Here is a 23,282-nt window from a genome sequence, read left to right as displayed (position 1 = left end):
ACATGCGTTGCTTCCCTGCGAATGGCAACATGTAACAGCGGAACCACCGAGTGAATGGCAAATGCAGTTGACAAGCGACGCGTTTTATTTTTTGTGTTCACAATTGTCTTAAAAAGCGATTTAATTTTGGATTGCGAATTTAAAAATGTCCAAGTCAGCGCTGAAACACCTGAAGAGCACGTGCCGCGTGTGCGGAAAGTACGCGAGCAACAAGCGATCGCCGAAGATATTCGAGCGGACCAACACAAAGATGATCGACAACATTGAGACGCTCACAGGCCTTCGGGTAAATTTTCCACTGTCCAATTTCGGGGATTGTTATGATAATAGATCGATTTTCAGCTGGAGAACTACGGCTGCCTGCCGGATCAGATTTGCGAGTGCTGCAGCATGGAACTGGCCGCGGCCATCAAGCTGCGGGAGCGCTGCATTGCCGCCCAGCGGGAGCTGCTCGTCGGATTGACCGAGGAGCAGCTGCAGGGCATCTCTCCCTTCTATCGCGCCGCCGTCATGGGCGAGGAGCTGGCCCAGACGGTGAAGAAGTTCCAGCAGCCGGACGACGAGGAGGTCTATGCCACCTACCAGGAAATCGTGCTGGAGGAGCCCAAGGAGGAGATCGACGACACCAAGGTGGAGTACGAGAACGCCTACTTCGAGGTGGCCGAGGGCCATGCCGGCGGCGGCGAGGATGACGGAGCCTCGCTGATCGAGGAGGCCGAGTACGAGTCGATCATGGCCGAGGACGAGGAGCAGCAGCACTTGGAGCTGGACGAGGATACCGAGCTGATTGTGGGCGATGTCAACGATCAGTATGTCTACGATTCCGACGACGAGGTAGCCGTGCTGGACAACGTGCTGGACGATGAGTACGAGCACGAGAACATTGTGGTCAAGAAGTGCAGTCTGCCGCCGAAGCCCAAGCCGCGCACAGATGATCCGCGTCGTCGCGGCACCGGGGGAGTGTACATCTGCGAGCAGTGCGGCAACCACATCAAGGGTCGCATGGCCTTCGAGCTCCACTGTCGACGTCATCGCGGCGACAAGCAGTTTGGCTGCGAGTAAGTGCATCCGCTTTCCTTATTGAAGTATAGTCTGATTAAATGGTTTCCTTTGCAGGCTGTGCCAGTCGCGCTTCTGTACCACTTCCGAGCTGAAACGCCACATGCGCAAGCACACCGGAGAGCGTCCGTTTGCCTGCCAGTACTGCGGGCGATGCTTCACCGACTACACCACCCGGGTGAAGCACGAGCGCACCCACACCAACGAGCGCCCCTACGTCTGCGGCACCTGCGGCAAGGCCTTCACCACCGGCTACATCCTCAAGAACCACATGCTGATACATTCCGGCGAGCGGGCCTACAGGTGAGTTGGTGGGGCATTTTAGACAACTATACCCTAGGGAGAAACTGTGTTTCCGATTTTATTTGCTTTAAGAGGATCATACGAATAGTTATACGGATTCGAAAAAATTAACTCATTACATAAGGGCTTTTTATTATAAAAATCAGGGACCGTAAAAAATGATTATCGATGTATTTTGCTGTTTGTTTGCATCCTCTCCACCATCCTCTTGGAAAAGCCTTATGAGCAAACGAATTATACCAATCGGCTACTATTTTAATGATATTTATCCGCAATGATTTTTTACTTCTTGATTTTTATTCATTTTACTCCATTTTAATAATTATTTGTTGAGTTTTTTTCAATCGCTCAAAGAATAATTATAATTGTGAGCGAAAAAAATATAATGATTATTTTTTGAGCGTTATTTTTTCGCTCAAAATATCGCTCAAAGTGCAATATCTTCCATATATATAAAAAATGATGTTTTAAGCTTTTTCAAATCTAAAAATTGTTTTTTTTTGGGTTTGTCGAGGTTCACTTTGTAATGTTGCGTAAACATTTTCCAAAGAAACTTTTGAGAAAGAATATATTGTACTTTATAAAAATCAATAAATAATCATTAAATATTGATTTTTATTATATCACTTATAATGATTAGGGTCCCTGATAAAAATCTCTAAGCTCGAATAATGCAATATTCTTATTGTAAATTGTACACTGAGTTTTTAGTTTCAGTTTCATTTTAATACTTCTCCTTAAAAGAGTAATATTTATAGAAGTTGAATAAAAAATTCAATAAAAAAGTTTCTAAACAACAGTCTAAAAAATTAGCTTTAAGAACCATTCCCCAGACTAACTGATAATGTCAATTCCCTTTCAGGTGCGAGCTGTGCGACAAGTCCTTCATGCTGCCCACCCACCTGAGCACCCACTTCCGGTCTGGCGTCCACAAGCGGCACCTAGAGAAGGCCGAGATGAAGCAGGTCCTGGAGCAGGAGCAGAAGCGGGAACTCAAGGAGGAGGAGGAGGACAGCCTGCACATCTAAGGCTGGCCCATAAATATATATATAGCAATTATAAGCGATGCAAGAACGACAATGGCGCACAGCCAAGGAGCATTTCTGCGAAATATGAAAACATACAAATTGTAATAGAACTTAATCTTGAATAATAATAAATCCAAGCTTCAAATCCCAAGTACAGTGTAATTATTTAACCCCCGTCACTGCCGCTTCCCTGTGAATGGCAAATGCAAACAGCTGATTGAAACTAGCGTTGTTTACAATAGTTTGCGAGGCAATTCATTTAAATTGTTTTAGCGGCTGGAAAATGAAACCCAAAGTGTGCCGAACTTGTGGGAAAGGCATAACTAATGAGAGATCTTTGAATATATTTGATAAGCACAATGAAACCACGCTGGAGCACATCAAATTACTAACTGGGGCTTCGGTAAGAGGATATTATTGTTTACCGATCTTGTTTATACCATAGTTGTTTTCTTAAAGTTGGAAAACTGTACCACTTTGCCGAATCTGATATGTTTAGCCTGTCAATCTCAAGTGGAACAAGGCATATCCTTTCGGGAACGCTGCTTGGAGGTGGAAAGGGAGCTCCTCGCATCGCTGGACGAAGAAGAAGAGTTCATCAAAAGCCCGCGGGAGTCGCCGAAAATGATCTTGGAGCCCGAGGAGCACCTGGAAGAGCCTCAGATCAGTATTGAAATCGAGCGAATGGACAATGTCAATATAGAACCCAATGAAAGGGACTGTTATAAAGTGGAAGACATCCTCAGCGAATCGGAAATCGACGAGGAAGCGACTAAAGACGATGTAGATTATCGTGATGTGGATTACCTCATTTACGAAAGCGATGAAGATGTGGTCGAAGGTCCAGAACTCAAAAACTCACCTGAGAAGTCGAAAACAAGAAGGAAACGTAGGAAATTCTGCGACTCCACTGGGACCTTCGTTTGCGAGGAGTGCGGAAATCATGTCAAAGGACGAATGGCCTTCGAACTGCATTGCAAGCGGCATCGCGGCGTCAAGGAGTTTGAATGCAAGTAGGTGTTGAACACTCTGATCCTATTTAAGATAATAAGTAATACTTTTCCTTGTAGTTTCTGCCTGGATCGCTTCTGTACGCCGGCGGAATTGAAGCGCCACACTCGCAAACACACCGGGGAAAAGCCCTTCAAGTGCCGTCACTGTTCCCGCAGCTTCTCGGACTACAGCACTCGGCTGAAGCACGAGCGGACCCACACGAACGAGCGGCCCTTTGCCTGCAAGGAGTGCAAGAGCGCCTTCACAACTGCCTACATTCTGAAGAACCACATGCTGGTGCACACCGGCGAGCGGGCTTTTAGGTGAGAGGGGGATCTCTATAAAGGGAATACAATTTATTAATTTACTAATCACTTTACAGGTGCAACCTCTGCGACAAGTCCTTCAGTCGCGATACACACCTCATGACTCACTATCGTTCAAATGCCCACAAACGCAACATGCTGAATGATTCGGAAGAATTCACATAAGAAGTTCTACAGTTCGGGCTCTAACATTAATTAAAAACCTATTTTTATAAGACTAATATTAAAATAAATCAATATAAAATGTATTTACACTATATTTGGCTTTTTAAGGATGAGTTTTAGTCGTTAGTGATCTAATTTGTACTATACATTAGAGAGGATGTTCCCAGAGCCGCAAGATCCAATGACTCATCCTGCTCCTGCTCCGCGGGCATAGGCACTTCTATCGTAAAGCCAACAGCTTCCGCTTGCGGCTGCTTTTCCGTCTGTGGCAGTTGAATTTCCCCCGACTCCGTCTTCGCCTTCTCCACGTTGTGCTTGTGTGTATTCGAGCGGTAGTGGGTCTTCAAGTGGGTGGGTCGCGCAAAGGACCGATGGCACAGCTCACACCTGTTGGAGTTCGTTCGAACAATCATATACTCGAGCAACAATGAATCATTTACTAGCCTGAACAGACGCTCGCCCGTATGGATGAGCATGTGGTTCTTGAGGATGTACGAGTTGGTGAAACTCTTGCCGCACTGGGCACAAACAAAGGGTCGATCATTCGTGTGGGTCCGCTCGTGCCGCAGGCGACCGCTGTAGTTGACGTAGGTGCGTTCGCAGTAGCGGCACTGGAACTTGCGATCCCCGGTGTGCATCACCTGGTGTCCCTTCAGCTCGCCGGAGGAAAGGAAGCGGGCGGGGCACAGCCTAAAAGTATTACAATTTTACAATATAAGAGATCAAGTGAATTATTATTATTTCTTACTCGCACTGAAAGGGTCTAATGCCGCTGTGCTTGCGCAGATGACGATCGAAGGAGGACTTTCCCGTAATGTTGTTGCCACACTGATCGCAAAAGAAAACGGGTAGCGAAACCTTGGGGCGCTTTTCACTTTTCCCGGATTTCTTAAGTCCCCGACGCATCGTTCTCTTCACCCGAACCGGTGAGGCGGGCCCATCGTCCTCGGTGGAGGAGGACATCTCTTTGATGGCCAACTCCATGTCGGCCTCATTGCAGGAGTCCAGGTGATCGATGCCATCGTCTTCCTCGTCCCCATTGCTCAGGCTCTCCAGCTTGATCATGATCTCCAGGGGACTGGGTGGGCTATTCGAGGCGGGCTCCTCATGGCGAGTAGCTCCTCTTTGGGAGCGGGCACTGCGACGAAGTGAGGAGCGGGATGTGGCTTCTCCGCTCCTGGCCACCGATTCCGCGAAGATCTTCTGGCTGCTCAGGCAGCGATCTCGGAAGGATATGGCGCCCTGCAGATCCGATTGGCAGGCTTCACACATCCAGTCGGGCAAGTGGGGCTCACATTGCAGCTGTCGCATAAATAAACCATTTAAATTAGGAGTAATTAGCTTTTTTCATGTGCCTACCAGAACGCCGGTGAGTAAATTGATTTGTTGCAGGACCTTTCGAGCACCATTGTTGAATAGTTTCATCGAATTCGAGCTATCCGTGCTGCTGGCACACACGCGGCACACATTTTGGAGCATTTTCCCAGGTTATTAAAAAATAAATTGATAAATTCCCAATTGTAAACATTGACAGCCACACAAAACAAATTTGGCAGTTACCACGAATCACTCGGATTTTATACTACACTGGAGTCGTTTTGCAACACTGCCTAGTAACCGTAATTAAATAACGGCAGCTACTAGTTTAAAACAACGTTTAAATTTAACATATATAATAAATCTCTTGGATTTTAAAATGTTGTAAGAGAAACCCTTTAATTGTTCACTAAATAAAAATTTTTTATCCATTTATTTGCTCGAGTGTTTTATAATCATTTCAATTAGTTAATATACACTTAGTTTATTGAAAATACGAAGTTCAATGACCATATTGTTTGTTAAATATCTCTGTCCAAAGATTTGGTTTCAAATCTTCACTATGTACTTAAGTAAGATGGACTTTTATTTATGCACCAAAGTAAATAAGATAAGTTTCCTTTTATTTAGATAGTGATGATTTGGAACTTTATTTTCAGACAAAGATGAGCAATGAGTGAAAAAAGTAAAAAATAACTAAAATCTAAATGGCAGAATCGATGGAACATAAAAAATTTATAATTTGCTTGTAGAAATTGCACAAAAAAAGTCTTTATAGATACCATTTCATTCTTCAGTGACTTCTTCATCTCTGAAATCATTGAAAATATACTTCTAAAATGGGTGATTCCTCCAGCTCAAGTGGTTTTCGTCTCCTGACTTTTCACTTTTTGGAGGTGCATCATCGACCGGAAGTGCGTGACAAGGTGCGACTTTCTCTGGAAGAAGCGATCGCAAGGGTCGCACCGGAATTGCCTCTCGCCCGTGTGGATGACCATGTGGTTCTTGAGGACGTAGGCAGTGGTGAACTTCTTGCCACACTCTTCGCAGACATAGGGTCGCTCGTTGGTGTGAATCCTCTCGTGATTCACCCGTCCCATGTAGCTGACATACCTCTTCTCGCAGAAGCGGCAGGCAAACGGTTGCTCGCCGCTGTGGACACGGAGATGGGCACGAAGTTCAGCGGCAGTGAGAAACCTGGCTTCACAGTCCCTGAAAAATATACAAAATTAGCATAAAGATCTAGAATTTCAATCCGTGATCGAGGCTTACTGGCAGCCAAAAGGTCGATCGCCCGTGTGTTTCTTCATGTGCCGCTGGTAAACTGTTTTTGAGGTGGCCTGAGTACCGCACAGCTTGCATATGTAAATCTGATCGTCGGTCTTGGGTTTCCTCGTAGTTCTCAGAATCTTTCGGGGAGGCACGGCGGTCTCATCTATTTCTTTATTCGGAATACAATCCGATAAAAATTGCGACTCCTCTGGTTCCTCGGGCTCCTCTTCAATCAGTACTTGAAACGTTTCTTCCAGCACTTTGTCATCTTTGGTTTCCCTAAAACTGCTGACTGTAGCACATTCATCCGATTCTTCATCCGACGAGGAGTCTTCCTCGATGCTCAGCCATTTTTTCTGGGTCTTGATGCACAGCTTACGGAATGCCAATGCCGATCTGAGTTCCGACTGGCAGCAGAGGCACATAAAACCAGGAACATTATCCAGTGCCACCAACTTGTGTTCAAAACTTATTATTTAATTTTATTTCTTACAGTCACTTTTAGCTTACCCTTAGTCCGGTTATCATGTGCAAGTGCTTGAGATATTTTCGGTTGACCAAATCAAACAGATTCAGACTCCTCTCGCAGATCTTCTGCCTTCCGCACACTCTGCATACGTTGCTCAGCATCTTGTTTCCTCAGCTCGACTGATTGAAATACAATTGCATATTGATCTGTTACAGAATAGATCAGCTGCGCCACATGAAAACGGGTTTAATGTATTCAAGACGGCAAATTGGGGGGTTTGAAAAATAAATTTGTAACTTTATTGAAAAAAGTAAAGTATAAGAAACGGTCTAAAAATAGTAAAACTTATGTTAAATAATAAGTAAACGAGCAAGAAGCATTACAATAAACAAAAGTATCATCTAGAAGGTTAAAATAAGCAAGGCCAATAAAGTTTCGGTCCAAATAAAATTAGGTTGTAAGGCTAAGTAAAACAACAAACAGATTACTTTTAAAATGTTAATATAAGAAAAATTATTGCATGTAAAATGTTGGTCTAAAATATGTTATTACCTTGCTTGTATCTTTAAATACTTTTGTATCTTTCGGTCGTACTTTGTATCCTGCGGTCTGCCCTCTAAGCCCTATTAACAATTGGAAGATTTTGTGTTAAAAATAACTGGTTCTACATAATACATGAAACTGAGATTTTTGGAAGACTACTTGATATTGTACAAAGCTTTTAAGTTTTGTAGGTTTTTTTAGGGATAATTATAACTTGGTGGTAATCAATTTCAACCACTTTCACATTTGATTTTCATCAGTTAAAAATAGTATTTTTGAGATTATAATTTTAAGTTTCCGTTTATCTAACGATAAAGGTTTGATATCAACAATTGAGGTGTTGCAACAATTTAGGGAGATTTTTGTAAAGCAAAAAGACGTATTCAAGCCGTATTTATATGTCTCAGATGACATAGGCACATTTGTGATATTTAAGTTATGGGGCCACTCTATGCTAAATGATTTCAAAAGTTAATTTTAGGCAGCTTAAAATTCTTTGGAAAGTTATGGCTATTGTGTATGTAATTGAATTAATCTTTCTACAATTTAAAAATATATCCAATTTGTGCAAATTTAAAATTTTTTTTTTGTGAGTGTCTTTTTTTATGTTTTTCCATTGACTAACTCTACGGTATCTTGATCTAAGTTAAGTTTCGTGACACAAACTTTCAAATTGGGACTGAACTGGCTGACTAAATGGAATTCTTCTTTCTACAATTTAAAAATATATCCAATTTGTGCAGATTTCATATTTTCTTTTGCGAGTCTCTTTTTTTGGTTTTCCTATTGATTAACCCAATGGTATCATGATCTGAGTTAAGTTTCGTGACACAAAATTTCTAATTGGGACTGAACTTCTTCCTCGTCGATGGGACTAGTTACTTGGGTGCTTTGGGACCAGGTTTCATCGGTTTCAAAACTGACCATAGACATAGATTCCGACGACGATGTAGCCATTTCAGCATTTTGCTTGTGCGTGTTAGAGATGAAGTGGGTGACCAGGTGTTTCTTCAAACTGAACGACCGATCGCAGACATCGCAGCTGAAAAGGGGAAACAATATATTGCTTAGCTAAATTTTCACTAAATGGAGAGTACCTGAACTTCTTGAAAATCCTGTGGGACTCCATGTGGGCCTTCAAAATGCAGGTGCGCGTAAAGGCCTTGCCGCACTGGTCGCACACAAAGGGTCGCTCGTTGGTGTGGACCCTCTCGTGCTTTTTCCGCCCGACGGTGGAGAAGTAGCGACGATCGCAGTAGCGACAGGCAAACGGAGGATCCTCGGTGTGATGGGTGAGATTGTGGGCCTTGAGTTCACTCTTTGCCAAAAAGGTCTTGGGGCACTCCCTGGAAAACATAATTGTGTTAATTATAATTAACATATAACAAGAGAGAACGCTAAAGTATATATATTTTTTTGATTGCGTATAACTTCTTATTGAATGGTCCGATTTGAAAAATGTCTTCTACATTTCGATAGGTATAAATATAACTTCTTATTGAATGGTCCGATTTGAAAAATGTCTTCTACATTTCGATAGGTATAAATATACACAACAAAATTGCAGACACACATTGCCAGACACATTTTAAAATCGTTAGTGGGCGTTAGAGGAGGCGTGGCGCTCGGCTGAAATAAACTTGCACTGCGTAGGAAGCCCAAGAATATGTGTGGAAAATCTCAACCTTCTAGCTTTTGTAGTTTCCGAGATCTCAGCGTTCATACGGACGGACAAAAATTGAATGAAAACATTTGAAGATCTATAGATTTGGTGGGTCAGGTATTATGTAACACCTACTTGCAGGCAAAGGGTCTTTCGCCGGTGTGCTCAAACTGGTGTCTGTCTAAAGATGATTTGCTATTTCTGATGACTCCACATGTGTCGCACTTGTGCAGTTGAACTCTGGGTAGTTTGTACTCCGATTCCAAATCCTCCTCGGCCTCTTCCTTTATGTCGATTTCCAAAAGGTTAACAGCGTCTTCCGAGGTCTCTGGTTCCCCGGAGATCTCCACTGGCTGGTCGAACTCATCGTCACCGCCAGTGGCTTCCTCTGAAGGCTTATTCTCGGTTGATATGACAATGTCCACGACCTCAACCGGCATCATAGATCGCAAATTGCGTCGCTGGTACTTTCTCTTTGGGGGAACAGTTTCCTTTGGCTCCTCCTTTGGTTCCTCCTTTGGCTCTTCCTTCTTTTCGGCCTTCTCCGCCGGCACCCACTTCTTCTGCTCCAAGATGCACTGCCTCCGGAACATCATGGCCGAGTTTAGGTCCGTCTGACAGCAGAAGCACACCATGTCCGGCGCATTGGGAAGCTGCTGAAGCTGCACGATGAAAAGGGCAATGCTCATTCGTAAATTGCGCGATCTATTTATACACAGTTCTTGGCAGAATCTTACGCGAATTCCGGTGATTAGTTGGATGCGGCGCAGGGTGTCCTGTCTGCCGGGCTGGAAGAGCTGCACGGCCTTGGGGCAGAGCCTACTCCGGCCGCAAACTCGGCACACATTTATCAACATCTCACGCTGCTAATTCAAAACAAATAAAGTAAAAAACTGGTTGCTGCCGACGTCCATTCACCACGAAGCGCACGCACAACCAGTATTGTAAAACGATAAAGGGCAGCCCTTTAATTCAAAAGTGCGCGCCAAGGTTTGAGGCACTGATTAGGGCCGCTTTATCCTCCGCCAGTTAAATTTAAAGTAAGCTTTTAAGGCTTAAGCTGTAGTTTAAATTTAACAAAGGGACAACAAAACGAGAAAACTGCCTTTATAACGGTACATATTTATATTAAAATGTAAGAAATAATAATAATTTCTATTTAGGGACAGAAAATATTAAATATTTTTTGATATTTCTATTTATTTTCTCTTGTCCATAATAGACAAAATAATCAAACCTCTACATAATCTTGACCATAAAACATCTATTGTTTATTTTCGGTCCCTATTTGTATCATCTTCCTTAATTAATATAAAATTCAGTTTAACTAATCCTTGTAAAATAACTAATTTTTAACTCAAGGTATAAATAAAAAAACTGAATTTTCGGATGTGTAATTAAGCCTTAAATGAATTTGGTTTATTTTAGGTGGGGGTTTTGAACTACTGCAGGCCCTGGCAAAACTGTTTTGGAAACCTTCATGAATTTAATGTCGAAAGGGTGCGCCGATGAGTGAAGGAAGTCCTAAGCGTTGGAGCAGTCGTGGTCGTCGTACGCCTTGATAACGCTTTCCTTGATCTGCAGGTCCTTGTGGAACAGGATCTCGCTGTGTAGCGCCTCCTCCCGCTCGCGGGCTATCTTCAGCTCCAGGAGATCGAGACGGCGTCGCTCGATCATGACGCGATAGCGATGGAGTTCCTGCTGTCGCTGCCGGAAAGTGGGCAGGCTGGTGGTTCCCACACTAGCACTGCTGGCACTGGAGCACTTGTTGCCGCCCGCTGCTGAACCTGATCCACCCTTCGTCCCGGCGGCCACCTTGCTCACCGCGATGCGACGCCTGGTCGGGGATGTGGTCCTTCGCGCCGCCTCCATGAACGAGGAGCTGGTGGGCGCCGAGACATGGACGCTGATCAGTTCGCTGCGCGGTCGGCATCCTGGCTCCTGGTCCTGGACGGGACTGTTTTTGGGGACCTCCAGCTCGCCGGAGCAGCACGAGTCCGTGTCGTTGGCTATCGACAGGCGCCTGCGGTGGGCAAACCGAGGCGCCACCTCGCGCACCACACACGTCTGCTGCGGCGGCAGGCTGAAGGACTCCAGCTGGAGGTCTGATACCCGGGATGTGCTCGGGATTCGCTCAGGGGCCAGGTCCTTGCTCCGCTTGTACTTGAGCGACTCGTGGGAGGGCTTGTAGCGCAATGCCAGGCTGGGCTTGGCGGTCAGACTGATGTCAGCCGGATCCTCCTGCTCCAATCCAGCTGCTTTCTTTTCGCCCCGCTTAAGGATTCCCTCGAACAGGCGCCGCCAGTAGAGGATGGCTCGTTCCTTGCAGCTGATCTCCCTTACCTCCGGCAGAGAGGTGGCCGATGATTGGTGATTGGTGGCTTCCCTTTTCTCCAGATCGCGCACCAGAAGCAGCCAGTTCTCGGTGGCCGTGCGTTTCCTGGCGGGCGCATTGGTGACCTGAACGCGGCGGTAGTTGACCAAGGAATCGAAGGTCTCCTCCTCCTCGTTTAGCTTCCACATGACGCGGCGACTGTTGCTGGACATGGACTGTCCAAAGGCCTCGTCTGAAATCGAATAAAAATAATAAAAATAATAATCATCATCAGCTTCCTTGCATAAACTCACCCGACTTGTGGCTTCGATCCATGGAGATCACTTGACTTTTCCGTTGAACAAATCAACTACTCCAACTTGAAATCGCCACGGGCCAGCAGTAGTTCTGGTTTTGAATTTTTAAGAGCAAACTAATTTGTAAGTCCGGTCTGTGTGTTTCTGAAAAAGATCTGAAATTTTGTGGGCACGGAATAAAATACACCTATCACACATTCTCCAAAAAGATCGTGGCCTACTAACAACAGATGTTGGTTCTTTGGTTTTTGATCTTTAATTGGTATTCATCTCATCGAGTGTATAAAATCTCGTAAGTTATTTGTTTTTCTTCTTTTTTTTATTAACTATCCGTTTTACACGCGCATTAAAAGTATGTTAACATTTTGCGTTTAACGAGATGACATAAATATTATACAGGTAAATTATTCAACATAGGATGTGGCTTTGGTTTTGTTCCAGCTTCTAGCGGTTTTTATTTTTATTAATTAAAATTCTCGTTTTTAAAAGCATGAGATTTGTGGACTGTTGAGAGTTTTGCGATCGGCTTGTGCGCTAATTGGCTATGAAACCACAAAAAGGTCTTACAAATTATGTTTAGAAAATGTCTGTGAACATTAGTGACTAGGCATCAATCCTCAGTTCCTTTCAGGCGGGGATAATTGAGCGTGATTTATCGGGGGAGCTTGCCAATAGGCAGAATAGGTGAGAAGAATTTCGCAAGGACTTTGCGGCACTATAATGGAGGGTTTTCGCTTAGTTTTTAACGCTCTAAAATGTTTTATACGATTTTAGCTAATTTCGCTTTCTTGTAAACGTTTTTCCGCTTGGGCTTGCTTTGTTTTTTTAGTACCGTCTTGAACATGTTATTTACGCTATACGCTAGTTTTATATAAAGTATTTTCATTAAAGTACACACATGGTCTAGAATTTAGCTGGGCTTCATTTGGGTTAGTTATCTTCTTTTGAATGAACTACTAATGAATTATTTTGCTGCCCATCCTAAGCGCAATTCACATGATTCTGTTTTTGACTAGATTTTCTGAGATATTCTATTTGGTTTTTACAATTCTTTTAAAGATTCGAGCTATCTGTGAACTATCATAAATTATTTGCACACATTAAATTTGTTTTGGGTGTTTTTTAATATTTTTTTACAAAAAAATTGTCATCTTAAAAATGTGAAAATTATTCAAGTTTAAGTTTTTGCTTGTTGTCTTATATTGGTTCCAATTGATGCTTAAATGTTAACAATTTTTGTATATAAAACCGTTAAATATATGTATATAAGAGTGTGTGTGTATGTTATCATAAACCTTACTATACATAAGTTTTAATATGCTACATATGTTTTTTTTGTTTCTGTTTGGTTTCCTCCTCGGCCATGAGCAATTCAGCTGCCTTCTGCAATTTACCTTAACTTCACTTCATTACACTTCATCTTATTCAATTTCGATCCTGTATATTGCTAAACTTTCGCATGTATATTTGTTGCTGGTTGGCTGGTGTTGCTGTCTATGTGGCTAATCATAAGTTACTGGACGACACAGCGAGAAGACGAAGACGATGGCATACCACACCTCGGTGAAGTAGAGGGCTATCTGCAGGGTGCACAGGCAGTACTCCAGGCGCAGTCGGTAGGTCTGCAGCAGCAGCAGATAGGAGACGCCCACGAAGCAGGGGGCGGTCATGAAGACCGACAGAATGGCTGACCAACCTGGAATCAAAAGGTAGAAAATTCTATTAGAAGCTGTTGAAGCTGGATCTTGATAACAAATCGGTTGCATATGGATAAGAACTGCTGACTATTCGAACTATTGGCATCACAATTACAATGCTTTAGAATAGAATCCACGAATTTTGAGGCTTTTAAAGAATTGATATAAATATTTTGATACAAATTTAATAAATATAAATGTTATCAAAATATTTAATTTTTATGTTTTACCTATTAAAATAATTATTAAATTAAAATTTCTTTAAAATAACTTTTTAATAGAGAATTAAAATGTTATAATAACTCAATTATGCCTCAAATAATAACGTTCTCAACAATAGTATTGTTTTGTTAAATCCCAAATTAAGATTTAAAATTTAGAATATAATTCACAAATTTTAGGTCTCTTAAAAATGATATAAATATTTTGATTAAATTTTAGTAAATATAAATTGTATCGAAATATTTAATTTATAAATTGAATGAACATTTTTTAGAAAAACATTTAAATAGAGAATTAAAATATTATAATTACAGAATTATGCGTCAAGGAATAACACTTTCTACAATAGTATTGTCTTATTAAATCCTAAATGTAGATTTAGAATTTAGAATATAATTCAAAGATTTTAGCCGTTTTAAAAATGATATAAATATTTTGATTACATTTTAGTAAAAATAAAAATATAAATTGTATCAAAAAATGTAATTTTTAAGCTTTAAATTAAATGAAAGCTGTATAATTAATTAAATTAAAATATTATAATAACTAAATTATGAGTCAAGTAATAACACTCTCTACAATAGTATTGTCTTGTTAAATCCTAAATTTAGATTGGCACCCGCCCGCTTTCTACCTCGATCGGCCAGCGAACTCATGCGACCCATTATCAGGCGGATCGACTCGAAGACAATGAAGCTAATCATCACCCCCGTGTCCAGGGCCAGAGTGTGTCCCGTGTAGCTCAGATTGATGGCCTTCAGGAGGCCCATGGCCATCTCGCAACAGGCGAACATGCCGAAGTAGAACGAGTTGAGGTAGATCAACACCTCGTAGTTCATGCTGGGATTCGGCTTCTTCGGCACGAGCGGCGGAGGTCGCTTGGGCGGCATCTTTCCGCCGGCTTAGCACCTCCTCCTCGTTATGTTCCTGTTACCCCTTGATGTAGTCTTTAGCAAATTGGCCCGAATCGATCTCCCGGATCGCTCACACGGCGGCGTTGCTCACGTTGGGCACTGTATTTATAGACTGACCATAATAATAACGCGGACCTGCCGTGCTGCTCGCTTGGTTAATGCAGCGGCATCGGTTTGTCGCTGGGAAATGTGCTGTTTATTTGAATAATGTGCCGCTGGTCGTTGTCGCCTTTTATTTGTTTTCTCTGCTCGGTGTTTTGGTCAGCAATGACCGACGGATGGCCTGCCCAGAAATGTGGGCGAATGATTTCACTGGCCATGACTGGGTTATTAGACGAAATGCTATTAAAACTCCCTGGACGGACGGCTCCCGCGGGCAAAGAACTGCCTTAAAATGTTTCATTAGGGGGAATTTGTAAGCCGAGTATAGGTAGGTGTTTAAAATTAATTTAGAATTTAATATTACTCGATTTGTTAATATTAAACAGCAGTTTATTGCACCCAAAAAAATCGATATGAAGCGTAGATCGATTTTACATGAAGTAATATAAATTTTAACTTGATATTTGTCCGAAGGACTTCAGTTTCCAGTGCCATTTTCTTTAAATTAATTTTAGTATTGTATACTAGCTTTAATATGACAAAATAAAAAAATAAATTAACTTGATATGGGGCCAGGTAAATTTGATATGTTCAAAATGTAAAAACGATATGGGTTTTGCATAACCAGAAATTTACATGCACATATCGATTTTACGGTGACATGTTTTTTTTGTGTGTGGTTAATTCTGCATGCTCTTTTAAAAATAATTAAAAAGGATTTTCCTATAGCCTTTAATCATTCATTATACCTCGCTAAGGTCTCCTAAAGCCCTCTCCTGTTAGACAGGGGATGATGGCTAGCCAAGACCGAAGTGAGAGCCCTCTCATCTGGCCATTTTAGCCAGCCTAACGTGTCCGCAGTGGCCCGTGTATATTACATTCAAATTAGAAGTGTACATTGCACCTAGGAGACAGCAGCGGTGTTGCACGAGCGTGCTGTTCGCATATAATTTTAGACCATCAGAGCCGTATAAAAATACCGAGAACGAGCGAGTCCGAGGCGCAACTGCGCCAGCAGGGAGGCAACGCCACAAAGGCCGGACAAAAGAATGCAACCAAGAAATGCAAATTAAATGCAGCTTTGCTTTTGATAGAATCGGACGCGTCGTGTTTCGTGGCGATGTGATTCCCGTGGTCGCGAATGATCTGTGCGGGTTATATAAGTTGATTAGGGTCCACGTACCTGGGTGAAAATCCTCCTCAATTGCCACCCAATGGGTATGTTTCGGTACGGAGTTTACTGTTTTTTAAGTGGATCCTTAAGCGGTCTTTGTAGTTTAGTCTGCTTCAAAGTGGCTCAGTTTAGAGGCCTTTGCGAATCTCTCGATGTGTATGTGCCAAAGGAAGGTGTCTCGTCTTCGTCGTAGTCGTCTCTCGGCTGTGGATGCTCCTCCTCCTTCTCCTCCAGGTGGGAGTTGTGGTGCTGGCTTGGTCTTGATCTCGATCTTGGTCGTTGACGTGGCGGCGGCAACGTGGCTCATCAACTGCTAGGTGTATGTTACGGGGCGACACATTGTACAAATGAATATGCTGGCGTAGACTAGTTCAGCACCTTGTAGGATGATCATTAAGGCACTCAGAATAATTTCGAGCTTGAGAACATAGGTTTGAAAGCAACACAAGTAGATAACAATAGCAAGACTGGGCAGTGTTAATATTACGGATGCGGTTGCTTGCCAGCCTGTAATGGGAAGAAAATAGATAATGTAAACTAAATCAGTACGGAAAATAATAGAAGATGACGATCGTTTGATTTGTTTATAATAATGTTTGTCGGCGGTTGTCTTAGAAAGGTTTACATATATAAAATTGATAATTAAATGGTATAAAGCTAGCACTTTTTGAAAAACCAATTGATTTTTGTTAGTTTTTTTGCAAGAGCTTTACTAAAATGTTTATTTTTGTGCGAGCGGCATATAATCTTGTACTTATTTTATGAAACTTGAGTTATTTATTGTCAGTAAAATGATTTTTTATATAGGAACTTCTATACAATTAGATAACTTTTTATCGTTGTAGATTTTTCTGCCACCCCCATTTTAAAAATTTAGCACTTTTCTGATAACCAATTGATTTTAGTTAGTTTTTTGGGAGCGGCATTTAATCTAGTACTTATTTTATGAATCTTGAGCTATTCATTGTCAGTAAAATGATTTTATATATAGGAACCCCTAAATTATAGCTATATTTATCTAGAAAAAAAAATTGTTTAATCTTTGTAGATTTTTCTGCCACCCACATTTTAAAAAATATCCCCTCTACCAGCTCCAAATGGTCTTTGCTAATTACTCTTTCAGCAATCATCCCGATGATTCGCTTTGATAGATTTCCACGGAATATTGCTTAATGTGCCAGAAGGGCGCCTTCCCCTCCTGCCGCCCTAAAACGCTTACACTCATCCGGGGTGATGACCATAATTACGCATACGCCGTGTGGAATACATATACGTATATGTACGCCCAAACGTTTATGGGTTATGGCCTCAGTGGGATGGGAATGGCGATGGGAATGGAAATGGCTATGGTGACCAGGCAAACAAATAATTTCGCCATGTCATCATCGCTGCCGGTGGTGGGCTCATCCTTCCAGGGAAGTAGTTCGAAATAGTAAACTCACCACGATCGCTGAGACTGCTCTTGCGGCCGAAGACGATGCGCAGGGTCTCGATGATGCACAGGGAGAGCAGGATGCCGATCTCCCGGGACAACGCGTTCTCGCCGTAGTCGAGATTGATCGACTTGAGAACGCCCACGCCCACCTCGAAGGCGGCGTACAGGCCGAAGTAGAACGAGTTCAGATACATGAGTATCTCATAGATGAGGCTGGCGTTCATGGTGGCCGCTAGTTCGAAATCGTGACCGCTTCTGTATCCGTTTCTGTTTCCTCCTCCGTTGCGCCCAGTTCCTCAAGGCGGCAGGGGTTGGATGTCACCGGGGCAGTTTGGAGCAGTTCCTCCGGCTTTTCCACAGGCAGCAGCAGGTGTTTCGGCTTCCTTACGCCAGCATTGGGGACCTTTTGGGTGGTGCTATATAGTGGGTGGACCTGATGAACTGAGAAAGTTTAGCTAATTGCAGTATGTCCACTGTGCTACAGTCAAACTTCCACAAAATGTACTGATTAAGTGGGAATATTCTTCCGGTCTTCTTTTGTCGGCATTTGTTCGTCCTACTTTTGGAAGTTTGACTGTATTTACCTATTGCACTCACCTCTTCCAGCGCTTCTTCTTCTCCCTTTCCTTCTCCCCTGCTCTTCTTCTAGCTGCTTCGCCGTTGCTTTTGTTGTTGTTCTGGTTGAGGTCCCGTTGTCATGGGAGTAGGTATGTAATACTCGCAGGCGACAACTCTATGCTAATATTAAGTACATGCGTTCACGTTTATTTATACGCGTGTGCGCTGTTGTTGTTGTTGCTGGCTTGTTGGCGAGAGAAGAGACGAGTGGCACATAGAGGGGCTTATATAAAAACTCTGCCCATCGGAATCGGAACCTCCCCCGCGCTCCAGCACAAGTGTGGCCATGGATTCTTATTAGGATTCCCGATTTCCCAAAAAACCAACAAACCAATTGGTAACACTGGGCGTATGCGCGATTGGGCAACGTTCTCAAAACGTAATCTCATTAAACGTAAACTCCTTTTTACGTAGTACGTAAGAGTCTTCTTCAAGTGAGGGGAAGTGCGAGAGATGAGCGTTCCAGGTTTAGCTAATAATATTCGTCTGTTTATTTTTCCAAGCAATAAAAGAAAAACTGAATAATTTTATAAACATTAAACATTTGTTCGCCACTGAAAAATTTGAATTGCCCGCCAAGAGCTGTCAAATCTGACAGTTGATAGCCATAACGATAACTCCATATTCGATATATTCAGAAATCGGGCATAAGAATCGACATCGCTGTTCTCGATAAACCAAAATATAAGTAAATTAACTTATTTCTCAGGTTTTTCGGATTTTTTGGCTTTTTGCGATGCCAGCCGACCAAATCCAGTACTCGGAGAAGTACTTCGACGACAACTTTGAATACAGGTGGGTGGCAAATGCATTTAGACGGCCGCGCAGTGTTTGTTTACCTTTAAACCGCTTTTCCCACCTTCGCAGGCACGTAATCCTTCCTCCGGATCTGGCCAAACATGTGCCCAAGGCGCACCTGATGACCGAGACGGAGTGGCGCAACCTGGGCGTGCAGCAGAGTCCCGGCTGGGTGCACTACATGGTCCATGCCCCGGAGCCGCATGTGATTCTCTTTCGACGCAAACGCATTCCCGCGGAGGACGCGCCACAGGTGGCCGCCGCCAACGCGGCCCAGGCCATCGCGAATCTGTGCGGTTAGCCAGGATTACTCTTCCGAGGACACTCACCAATGCTCACGCAGTATTTCATAAGTTAGCCTCATCAGATGACCTGATGTAAAATTAATACCCATTCATAGCTTTAAGAGCAGTTCAGCTGGCAAGTTCAAAGACACGAAACGACATGGAGAGGGCGTTTCTGTTAATTTCATTAAGTTTATTTACCTAAAATACAAATCGAAGCGTACGCCGCCTGTGTACAGACAGTTAAAAAGTAGTAATTAATTATTCGACTAATTGTAGCAGCGCCACACCGCCGGCAGCAGGCGATCCGTCCAGCTCTGCGGGCTCAGGTTGCAGTTTTTCAGAGCGTAGTGCTCCATGGCGTACAGTGAGATCAGCGTGGCATTGCCCAGGATCAGCGAGAACCACAGGAAGATGTTGCCCAGCACCTTGGGGGCACTGCGCATGAGGAAGACCAGGGCAACGCCGACGACGCCGAAAAAGAAGAACATCACCGGGAAGAACATTTGCAGGGCAAATCCGAGGACCTGCTCGTGCACCAAAGCGGAGATCATGAACACCGACAGCGAGGCGGCCACCTTGGAGCCCCGGAAGACGTGGCTGTACATATCCTTGTACACGTACTCGTACAGCCAGTCGTGGACGACCACATTCCAGTTCCTGTAGTACGCATCGTACGTGTGCGACGTCCACCAGTCCTTGTAGAACATTCGATCGCCGAAGCGCAGCAGCTCCGCCGTGAAGTTGAGCCACGAGTGAAGGATGAGGTAGAAGCCGCACAGGAAGATCACCGCGCTGGGCAGCATCATGCCGAACAGCTTGAGGATCAGCTGAGACGGACCCATGGGCTCCAGTCCGTACTGCCCAAAGTGCTCGTGGATGTGCCGCTCGTGGATGAAGGCGTAGAGGAAGGCTATGGCCACCACCTCCAAGAGGCGATTCAGGGCGAACTTCCAGCGGATGTGCGAGGTGCGCGGATAGCTGTCCCGGTAGATGAGCGTGGGTGCAAACAGGAAGTAAGTGTAGCAGCTCAGCGGCGGCACAAAGGGTCGTCCAGTGTCGTCCTCCTCCTTCGCGTCTATTCTCTTGGCCTTGCCACCCAAAACCCGCTCTGCATTGTAACGCACAAAGGCGTGCATCTTCATCAGCAGCCGAGTGCTTTCCAGCAGCAGCACGCAGGCGCTCACGAAAGGCAGGTTGAACTTCAGGCAGAGCGAGGTGGACACAAAGCAAAACACCAGCTGGGAGCTGATGTACAGGATTAGGCAGCTGTGCGACCAAAAGCGCTGAAGGGAGCCTGCAAGATAGGGAAAGTTTTTATCATAAAATTCTACAGTAAATTACGGCAGAAACTATTTTGTATTTCCAGGAAATTTCTAAACTTCCTCATAATTTTCAAACTCTTAAATTTGTTTAAATTTTTTAGAAAAGATGATATACAAATTAGGGTTAATTTTGAGTTAATTCTGAGTTATAAAGACCCTACATTTTACAAAGAAAAATATTACATTTTTTAGAAAACTTAATATACAAATTAAGGTTAATTTTGAGTTAAGTCTGAATTATTAAGAGCCAACATTTTACAAAGAAAAACATTACATTTTTTAGAAAACACAAATTATACAAATTACGGTTAATTTTGAGTTAATTCTTAATTATTAAGAGCCAACATTTTACAAAGAAAAACATTAAAACCAGATGACTAACGATTAACTCGCATTCCCTTTGTTATAGTTAAGATAAGTCATCGCAATTTCCTGTTAAAGTGCCTTTACTTAGCTTAAAAGGTTTACATTTCAAACCAGGGACCGAAAATAATTATTATTTTTATTTTTTCAAACAAAAAAATCGGCCACTTATAATAGGCCTAAAAAAAATGATTTTCACCCAAATAATTATCTTTGTCCAATCTATGCATTCCCGCCATGATTTTTAAATTTTTGATTTTTATCTTTTTGTTCAATGGTAATCTTTATTTTTGATAAAAAAAAATAGGACTCAAAAATAATTTTTATTGATGATTTTTATTTTTTTTGCTCAAAATAAAACTCAAAACAGCCTCGCGTGCTTCCTGTAAGACTTTTCGCCAATCTGATTTCACAGCCGTCTAAAGGCTTATCAAAGCAACCTCCACGATTTTTTGCAAATTTTTTTAACCACTTTGTAAAAATAACTTATCCTATGATTTTTATTTTATTCCGATCAAAATAAAACTCATAACAGCCTCGCGGTCCTCCTGTAAGACTTTTCGCCGATCTGATTTCACAGCCGTTCAAAAGGTTATTAAAACTACCCCCACGATTTTTTGCAAATTTTTTTAACCACTTTTAAAAAATAACTTATCCTATGAGTTTTATTTTATTCCAATCATGGATAAGCCATTTTTTTAAAAGTGGTTAAAAAAATTTGCAAAAAATCGTGGAGGTAGTTTTAATAGCCTCTTAAACGGCTGTGAAATCAGATTGGAGAAAAGTCTTACAGGAGGCCCGCGAGGCTGTTTTGAGTTTTATTTTGAGCAAAAAAAATAAAAATCATCAATAAAAATTATTTTTGAGTCCTATTTTTTTTGATCAAAAATAATTATTATGCTCTAAGTAAAATATAAAAATTGAATTTTAATCATTACAAAGTAATTTTTATTATTTAACTTATAATGATTACGGTCCCTGTTTCAAACTGTTTATGAAGCGGATAATGTTTAAATTTTAAAAATGTACAGGCTTTTTTAATGAGACTTTAAATGGAAGTAAGTTTAAGTGCAGTTCATTTTAATAATTTAATTTAACTTATGATAACTTTTTTAAATTGATTTATAGTTAGAAGAGATCGAGGAATAGAAGTTGTATTTGAGTAGTTCATCCAACTTACTGTGCGGTTTCAGCTTGTGCCTGACCAGAGCCCATCCGCGGAAGGCGAAGTAGAGGGCCAGGACGAAGACGTGCTCCAGCAGCCAGACGGCCATTACCCAGTGGAGGCGGCGCAGTCCGCCCCGGAAGGTGCCCAGCCCCAGATCGAACCGCCCCTCCACGAAGTAGTCGTAGCAGATCACGTTCAGCAGGAACATGACCAGAATAATGTAGAAGATGTGGTAGATGGTGCGCATGTGCTCCACCTGCAGCAGAGCGGTGAGGTACGACTCCCGGGCGACGAAGACTTTTTCGGGCAGCTGTCGTCGCGGTTTTTGGCCGGATTTTTCGGCTTGGAGCGGTGGCCTTGGATTCGAGCCATTTGCATGACCATTTGGCGAGTCGCTGACGTCCGCGGGCGCTTGGCTGGTCACGCGATTGTGCCAAGTGCTCTTCCGATCTGATTTCTCGAAATTGGGGAACTCGTGGGCCCGCAGCTCCCGCTGTCTCAGATCCTGGAGCACATCCTCCACCATGCAGGACAGCCGCTGCTCGAAGTCGGTCAGCATTTTGGACTGAAACTTCTGCAGTTTGTCGCGCACAAAGTTGAGATCCGGCAACCTGGGCGGCGCCTGATCCTGGTTCTCCTGCTTTTTCGCCTCCATGATTGGAGTTTAAAAATCTTAGTCCTTAAAAAATTTATAGCCGCGTTACTCAATCAGAGCGACTGCCCCCGGGGACGTCAGTTTGCACAATGTTCGGCTGCGTTGTTTTCAAATCCGCGATGATAACGGCGCTTGGCTGACTTAGCATCAGGGGCGTCGATTTAGGGGGACACAAAAATCGATGCAATAAATCAAATGATTTTCTTTATATTTTTTATTTGACTAAAAATAGGTTGAACATTATTTTAAAATTTTTTTTAATCATAGGTTCTGTTTGGGCTAACCTATTTCCGAATTTAGACTACGTCCCAGACTTCGCTTCTCTTAGTCACTCTCTTCGTTTGATTGAGCTCCACTCGAACGCCCGCGACTCTGGGGACTGGGGACTGGGACCTAATGTTAAGTGCGGTACAATTGTAATTGAAATACATTTGGTTTAATATCTCGCACTTTGAGCAAGGCGATTAGCTGTCAACGGCACTTTAATCAGACTTTTCTACGCCACAAGTGCGATAAGCATACCATTGGCCTCGTGGCGGCTTTTGAGGAGGCGAGTGCACATGCACTTGATTTGTTTACATGATGCTGACACGATTGCCTGCAGGCCGGTGCATTGGGCACAGTGGGGCCAGCACAGTGGAAAACTTTCGAATCACGTAAAAAATAATTAATCAACGTCTTCATAATTAAAATCTACTCTTTTAAGCACGAGTAATTAGCTTTTCTTCAGTTGATAAAAATCAAATTTATTTGAAAAC

General features: G+C 42.8%; 10 protein-coding genes across 13 annotated transcripts; 3 read left to right on the top strand and 7 right to left on the bottom strand.

The window, feature by feature from the left end:
• Window positions 1-42: 42 nt before the first annotated feature.
• M1BP (Motif 1 Binding Protein) lies at window positions 43-2,541 on the top strand. The gene is made up of 4 exons (XM_017159157.3): window positions 43-286; window positions 343-1,058; window positions 1,117-1,362; window positions 2,225-2,541. Exons 1-4 carry the CDS (start codon window positions 146-148, stop codon window positions 2,388-2,390), a joined length of 1,269 nt encoding a protein of 422 aa, XP_017014646.1. The 5' UTR covers window positions 43-145; the 3' UTR covers window positions 2,391-2,541.
• Window positions 2,542-2,617: 76 nt separating this feature from the next.
• Window positions 2,618-3,911, top strand: ranshi. The gene is made up of 4 exons (XM_017158288.3): window positions 2,618-2,793; window positions 2,850-3,403; window positions 3,461-3,706; window positions 3,766-3,911. Exons 1-4 carry the CDS (start codon window positions 2,674-2,676, stop codon window positions 3,872-3,874), a joined length of 1,029 nt encoding a protein of 342 aa, XP_017013777.2. The 5' UTR covers window positions 2,618-2,673; the 3' UTR covers window positions 3,875-3,911.
• A 21-nt stretch (window positions 3,912-3,932) lies between these two features.
• Window positions 3,933-5,434, bottom strand: LOC108068605 (transcription factor Ouib). The gene is made up of 4 exons (XM_017158275.3): window positions 5,234-5,434; window positions 4,623-5,176; window positions 4,319-4,564; window positions 3,933-4,261 (listed from the first exon to the last, which is right to left on the bottom strand). The coding sequence occupies exons 1-4, from the start codon at window positions 5,351-5,353 to the stop codon at window positions 4,006-4,008; spliced, it is 1,176 nt and encodes a 391-aa protein (XP_017013764.2). The 5' UTR covers window positions 5,354-5,434; the 3' UTR covers window positions 3,933-4,005.
• Window positions 5,435-5,920: 486 nt separating this feature from the next.
• On the bottom strand, window positions 5,921-7,112 carry ouib (ouija board). The gene is made up of 3 exons (XM_017159082.3): window positions 6,974-7,112; window positions 6,464-6,918; window positions 5,921-6,403 (listed from the first exon to the last, which is right to left on the bottom strand). The coding sequence occupies exons 1-3, from the start codon at window positions 7,091-7,093 to the stop codon at window positions 6,049-6,051; spliced, it is 930 nt and encodes a 309-aa protein (XP_017014571.2). The 5' UTR covers window positions 7,094-7,112; the 3' UTR covers window positions 5,921-6,048.
• On the bottom strand, window positions 7,042-10,037 carry nom (numerous disordered muscles). 3 transcript variants are annotated; one of them, XM_070216896.1, is made up of 5 exons: window positions 9,876-10,036; window positions 9,274-9,800; window positions 8,573-8,821; window positions 8,400-8,517; window positions 7,042-7,138 (listed from the first exon to the last, which is right to left on the bottom strand). In XM_070216896.1, exons 1-5 carry the CDS (start codon window positions 9,993-9,995, stop codon window positions 7,103-7,105), a joined length of 1,050 nt encoding a protein of 349 aa, XP_070072997.1. In that variant the 5' UTR covers window positions 9,996-10,036; the 3' UTR covers window positions 7,042-7,102. The 3 variants fall into 3 exon arrangements, with proteins under 3 accessions (XP_070072997.1, XP_070072996.1, XP_017014555.2); XM_070216895.1 differs by lacking the exon at window positions 7,042-7,138 and adding an exon at window positions 7,263-7,555 and having other exon boundaries at window positions 9,876-10,037; XM_017159066.3 differs by lacking the exon at window positions 7,042-7,138 and having other exon boundaries at window positions 7,263-8,517; window positions 9,876-10,034.
• Window positions 10,038-10,589: 552 nt separating this feature from the next.
• On the bottom strand, window positions 10,590-11,977 carry LOC108068863 (uncharacterized). Its single transcript, XM_017158694.3, has 2 exons — window positions 11,767-11,977; window positions 10,590-11,705 (listed from the first exon to the last, which is right to left on the bottom strand). The coding sequence occupies exons 1-2, from the start codon at window positions 11,786-11,788 to the stop codon at window positions 10,663-10,665; spliced, it is 1,065 nt and encodes a 354-aa protein (XP_017014183.2). The 5' UTR covers window positions 11,789-11,977; the 3' UTR covers window positions 10,590-10,662.
• A 968-nt stretch (window positions 11,978-12,945) lies between these two features.
• Window positions 12,946-14,593, bottom strand: LOC108068899 (transmembrane protein 216). Its single transcript, XM_017158737.3, has 2 exons — window positions 14,323-14,593; window positions 12,946-13,465 (listed from the first exon to the last, which is right to left on the bottom strand). Exons 1-2 carry the CDS (start codon window positions 14,576-14,578, stop codon window positions 13,272-13,274), a joined length of 450 nt encoding a protein of 149 aa, XP_017014226.2. The 5' UTR covers window positions 14,579-14,593; the 3' UTR covers window positions 12,946-13,271.
• TMEM216 (Transmembrane protein 216) lies at window positions 13,328-18,236 on the bottom strand. 2 transcript variants are annotated; one of them, XM_070216166.1, is made up of 4 exons: window positions 17,911-18,236; window positions 17,321-17,754; window positions 15,888-16,385; window positions 13,328-13,465 (listed from the first exon to the last, which is right to left on the bottom strand). In XM_070216166.1, exons 2-3 carry the CDS (start codon window positions 17,535-17,537, stop codon window positions 16,192-16,194), a joined length of 411 nt encoding a protein of 136 aa, XP_070072267.1. In that variant the 5' UTR covers window positions 17,538-17,754; window positions 17,911-18,236; the 3' UTR covers window positions 13,328-13,465; window positions 15,888-16,191. The 2 variants fall into 2 exon arrangements, with proteins under 2 accessions (XP_070072267.1, XP_017014194.1); XM_017158705.3 differs by having other exon boundaries at window positions 17,321-17,746.
• A 348-nt stretch (window positions 18,237-18,584) lies between these two features.
• On the top strand, window positions 18,585-19,266 carry Cks85A (Cyclin-dependent kinase subunit 85A). Its single transcript, XM_044396316.2, has 2 exons — window positions 18,585-18,726; window positions 18,799-19,266. Exons 1-2 carry the CDS (start codon window positions 18,668-18,670, stop codon window positions 19,028-19,030), a joined length of 291 nt encoding a protein of 96 aa, XP_044252251.1. The 5' UTR covers window positions 18,585-18,667; the 3' UTR covers window positions 19,031-19,266.
• A 16-nt stretch (window positions 19,267-19,282) lies between these two features.
• On the bottom strand, window positions 19,283-22,678 carry LOC108068852 (sterol O-acyltransferase 1). Its single transcript, XM_017158683.3, has 2 exons — window positions 21,882-22,678; window positions 19,283-20,310 (listed from the first exon to the last, which is right to left on the bottom strand). The coding sequence occupies exons 1-2, from the start codon at window positions 22,522-22,524 to the stop codon at window positions 19,283-19,285; spliced, it is 1,671 nt and encodes a 556-aa protein (XP_017014172.2). The 5' UTR covers window positions 22,525-22,678.
• Between the last annotated feature and the right edge of the window lie 604 nt (window positions 22,679-23,282).

This window comes from Drosophila takahashii, chromosome 3R (genome assembly GCF_030179915.1).
Source record: "Drosophila takahashii strain IR98-3 E-12201 chromosome 3R, DtakHiC1v2, whole genome shotgun sequence".
Classification (NCBI taxonomy): domain Eukaryota; kingdom Metazoa; phylum Arthropoda; class Insecta; order Diptera; family Drosophilidae; genus Drosophila; species Drosophila takahashii.
This window is presented reverse-complemented; position numbering and strand designations above follow the sequence as displayed.

Excerpts from the sequence above, each read along its gene's own strand:
- M1BP (XM_017159157.3), top strand. The coding sequence starts at position 146 with ATGTCCAAGTCAGCGCTGAAACACCTGAAGAGCACGTGCCGCGTGTGC. Across the intron at positions 287-342 it reads AGACGCTCACAGGCCTTCGG|CTGGAGAACTACGGCTGCCT; the intron begins GTAAATTTTCCA and ends ATCGATTTTCAG. Across the intron at positions 1,363-2,224 it reads TCCGGCGAGCGGGCCTACAG|GTGCGAGCTGTGCGACAAGT; the intron begins GTGAGTTGGTGG and ends ATTCCCTTTCAG.
- ranshi (XM_017158288.3), top strand. The coding sequence starts at position 2,674 with ATGAAACCCAAAGTGTGCCGAACTTGTGGGAAAGGCATAACTAATGAG. Across the intron at positions 2,794-2,849 it reads AATTACTAACTGGGGCTTCG|TTGGAAAACTGTACCACTTT; the intron begins GTAAGAGGATAT and ends GTTTTCTTAAAG. Across the intron at positions 3,404-3,460 it reads GTCAAGGAGTTTGAATGCAA|TTTCTGCCTGGATCGCTTCT; the intron begins GTAGGTGTTGAA and ends TTTTCCTTGTAG.
- LOC108068605 (XM_017158275.3), bottom strand. The coding sequence starts at position 5,353 with ATGCTCCAAAATGTGTGCCGCGTGTGTGCCAGCAGCACGGATAGCTCG. Across the intron at positions 4,565-4,622 it reads ATTAGACCCTTTCAGTGCGA|GCTGTGCCCCGCCCGCTTCC; the intron begins GTAAGAAATAAT and ends TAATACTTTTAG. Across the intron at positions 4,262-4,318 it reads ACGGGCGAGCGTCTGTTCAG|GTGTGAGCTGTGCCATCGGT; the intron begins GCTAGTAAATGA and ends GAACTCCAACAG.
- ouib (XM_017159082.3), bottom strand. The coding sequence starts at position 7,093 with ATGCTGAGCAACGTATGCAGAGTGTGCGGAAGGCAGAAGATCTGCGAG. Across the intron at positions 6,919-6,973 it reads ACATGATAACCGGACTAAGG|TTGGTGGCACTGGATAATGT; the intron begins GTAAGCTAAAAG and ends TTTGAACACAAG. Across the intron at positions 6,404-6,463 it reads GATCGACCTTTTGGCTGCCA|GGACTGTGAAGCCAGGTTTC; the intron begins GTAAGCCTCGAT and ends TATATTTTTCAG.
- nom (XM_017159066.3), bottom strand. The coding sequence starts at position 9,995 with ATGTTGATAAATGTGTGCCGAGTTTGCGGCCGGAGTAGGCTCTGCCCC. Across the intron at positions 9,801-9,875 it reads AACTAATCACCGGAATTCGC|CTTCAGCAGCTTCCCAATGC; the intron begins GTAAGATTCTGC and ends TTCATCGTGCAG. Across the intron at positions 8,518-8,572 it reads AGGATTTTCAAGAAGTTCAG|CTGCGATGTCTGCGATCGGT; the intron begins GTACTCTCCATT and ends TCCCCTTTTCAG.
- LOC108068863 (XM_017158694.3), bottom strand. The coding sequence starts at position 11,788 with ATGGATCGAAGCCACAAGTCGG. Across the intron at positions 11,706-11,766 it reads GGATCGAAGCCACAAGTCGG|ACGAGGCCTTTGGACAGTCC; the intron begins GTGAGTTTATGC and ends ATTCGATTTCAG.
- LOC108068899 (XM_017158737.3), bottom strand. The coding sequence starts at position 14,578 with ATGCCGCCCAAGCGACCTCCGCCGCTCGTGCCGAAGAAGCCGAATCCC. Across the intron at positions 13,466-14,322 it reads GAGTTCGCTGGCCGATCGAG|GTTGGTCAGCCATTCTGTCG; the intron begins GTAGAAAGCGGG and ends TTTTGATTCCAG.
- TMEM216 (XM_070216166.1), bottom strand. The coding sequence starts at position 17,537 with ATGAACGCCAGCCTCATCTATGAGATACTCATGTATCTGAACTCGTTC. Across the intron at positions 16,386-17,320 it reads GAGCAGTCTCAGCGATCGTG|GCTGGCAAGCAACCGCATCC; the intron begins GTGAGTTTACTA and ends TTCCCATTACAG.
- Cks85A (XM_044396316.2), top strand. The coding sequence starts at position 18,668 with ATGCCAGCCGACCAAATCCAGTACTCGGAGAAGTACTTCGACGACAAC. Across the intron at positions 18,727-18,798 it reads GACGACAACTTTGAATACAG|GCACGTAATCCTTCCTCCGG; the intron begins GTGGGTGGCAAA and ends CCACCTTCGCAG.
- LOC108068852 (XM_017158683.3), bottom strand. The coding sequence starts at position 22,524 with ATGGAGGCGAAAAAGCAGGAGAACCAGGATCAGGCGCCGCCCAGGTTG. Across the intron at positions 20,311-21,881 it reads GCACAAGCTGAAACCGCACA|GCTCCCTTCAGCGCTTTTGG; the intron begins GTAAGTTGGATG and ends CCTATCTTGCAG.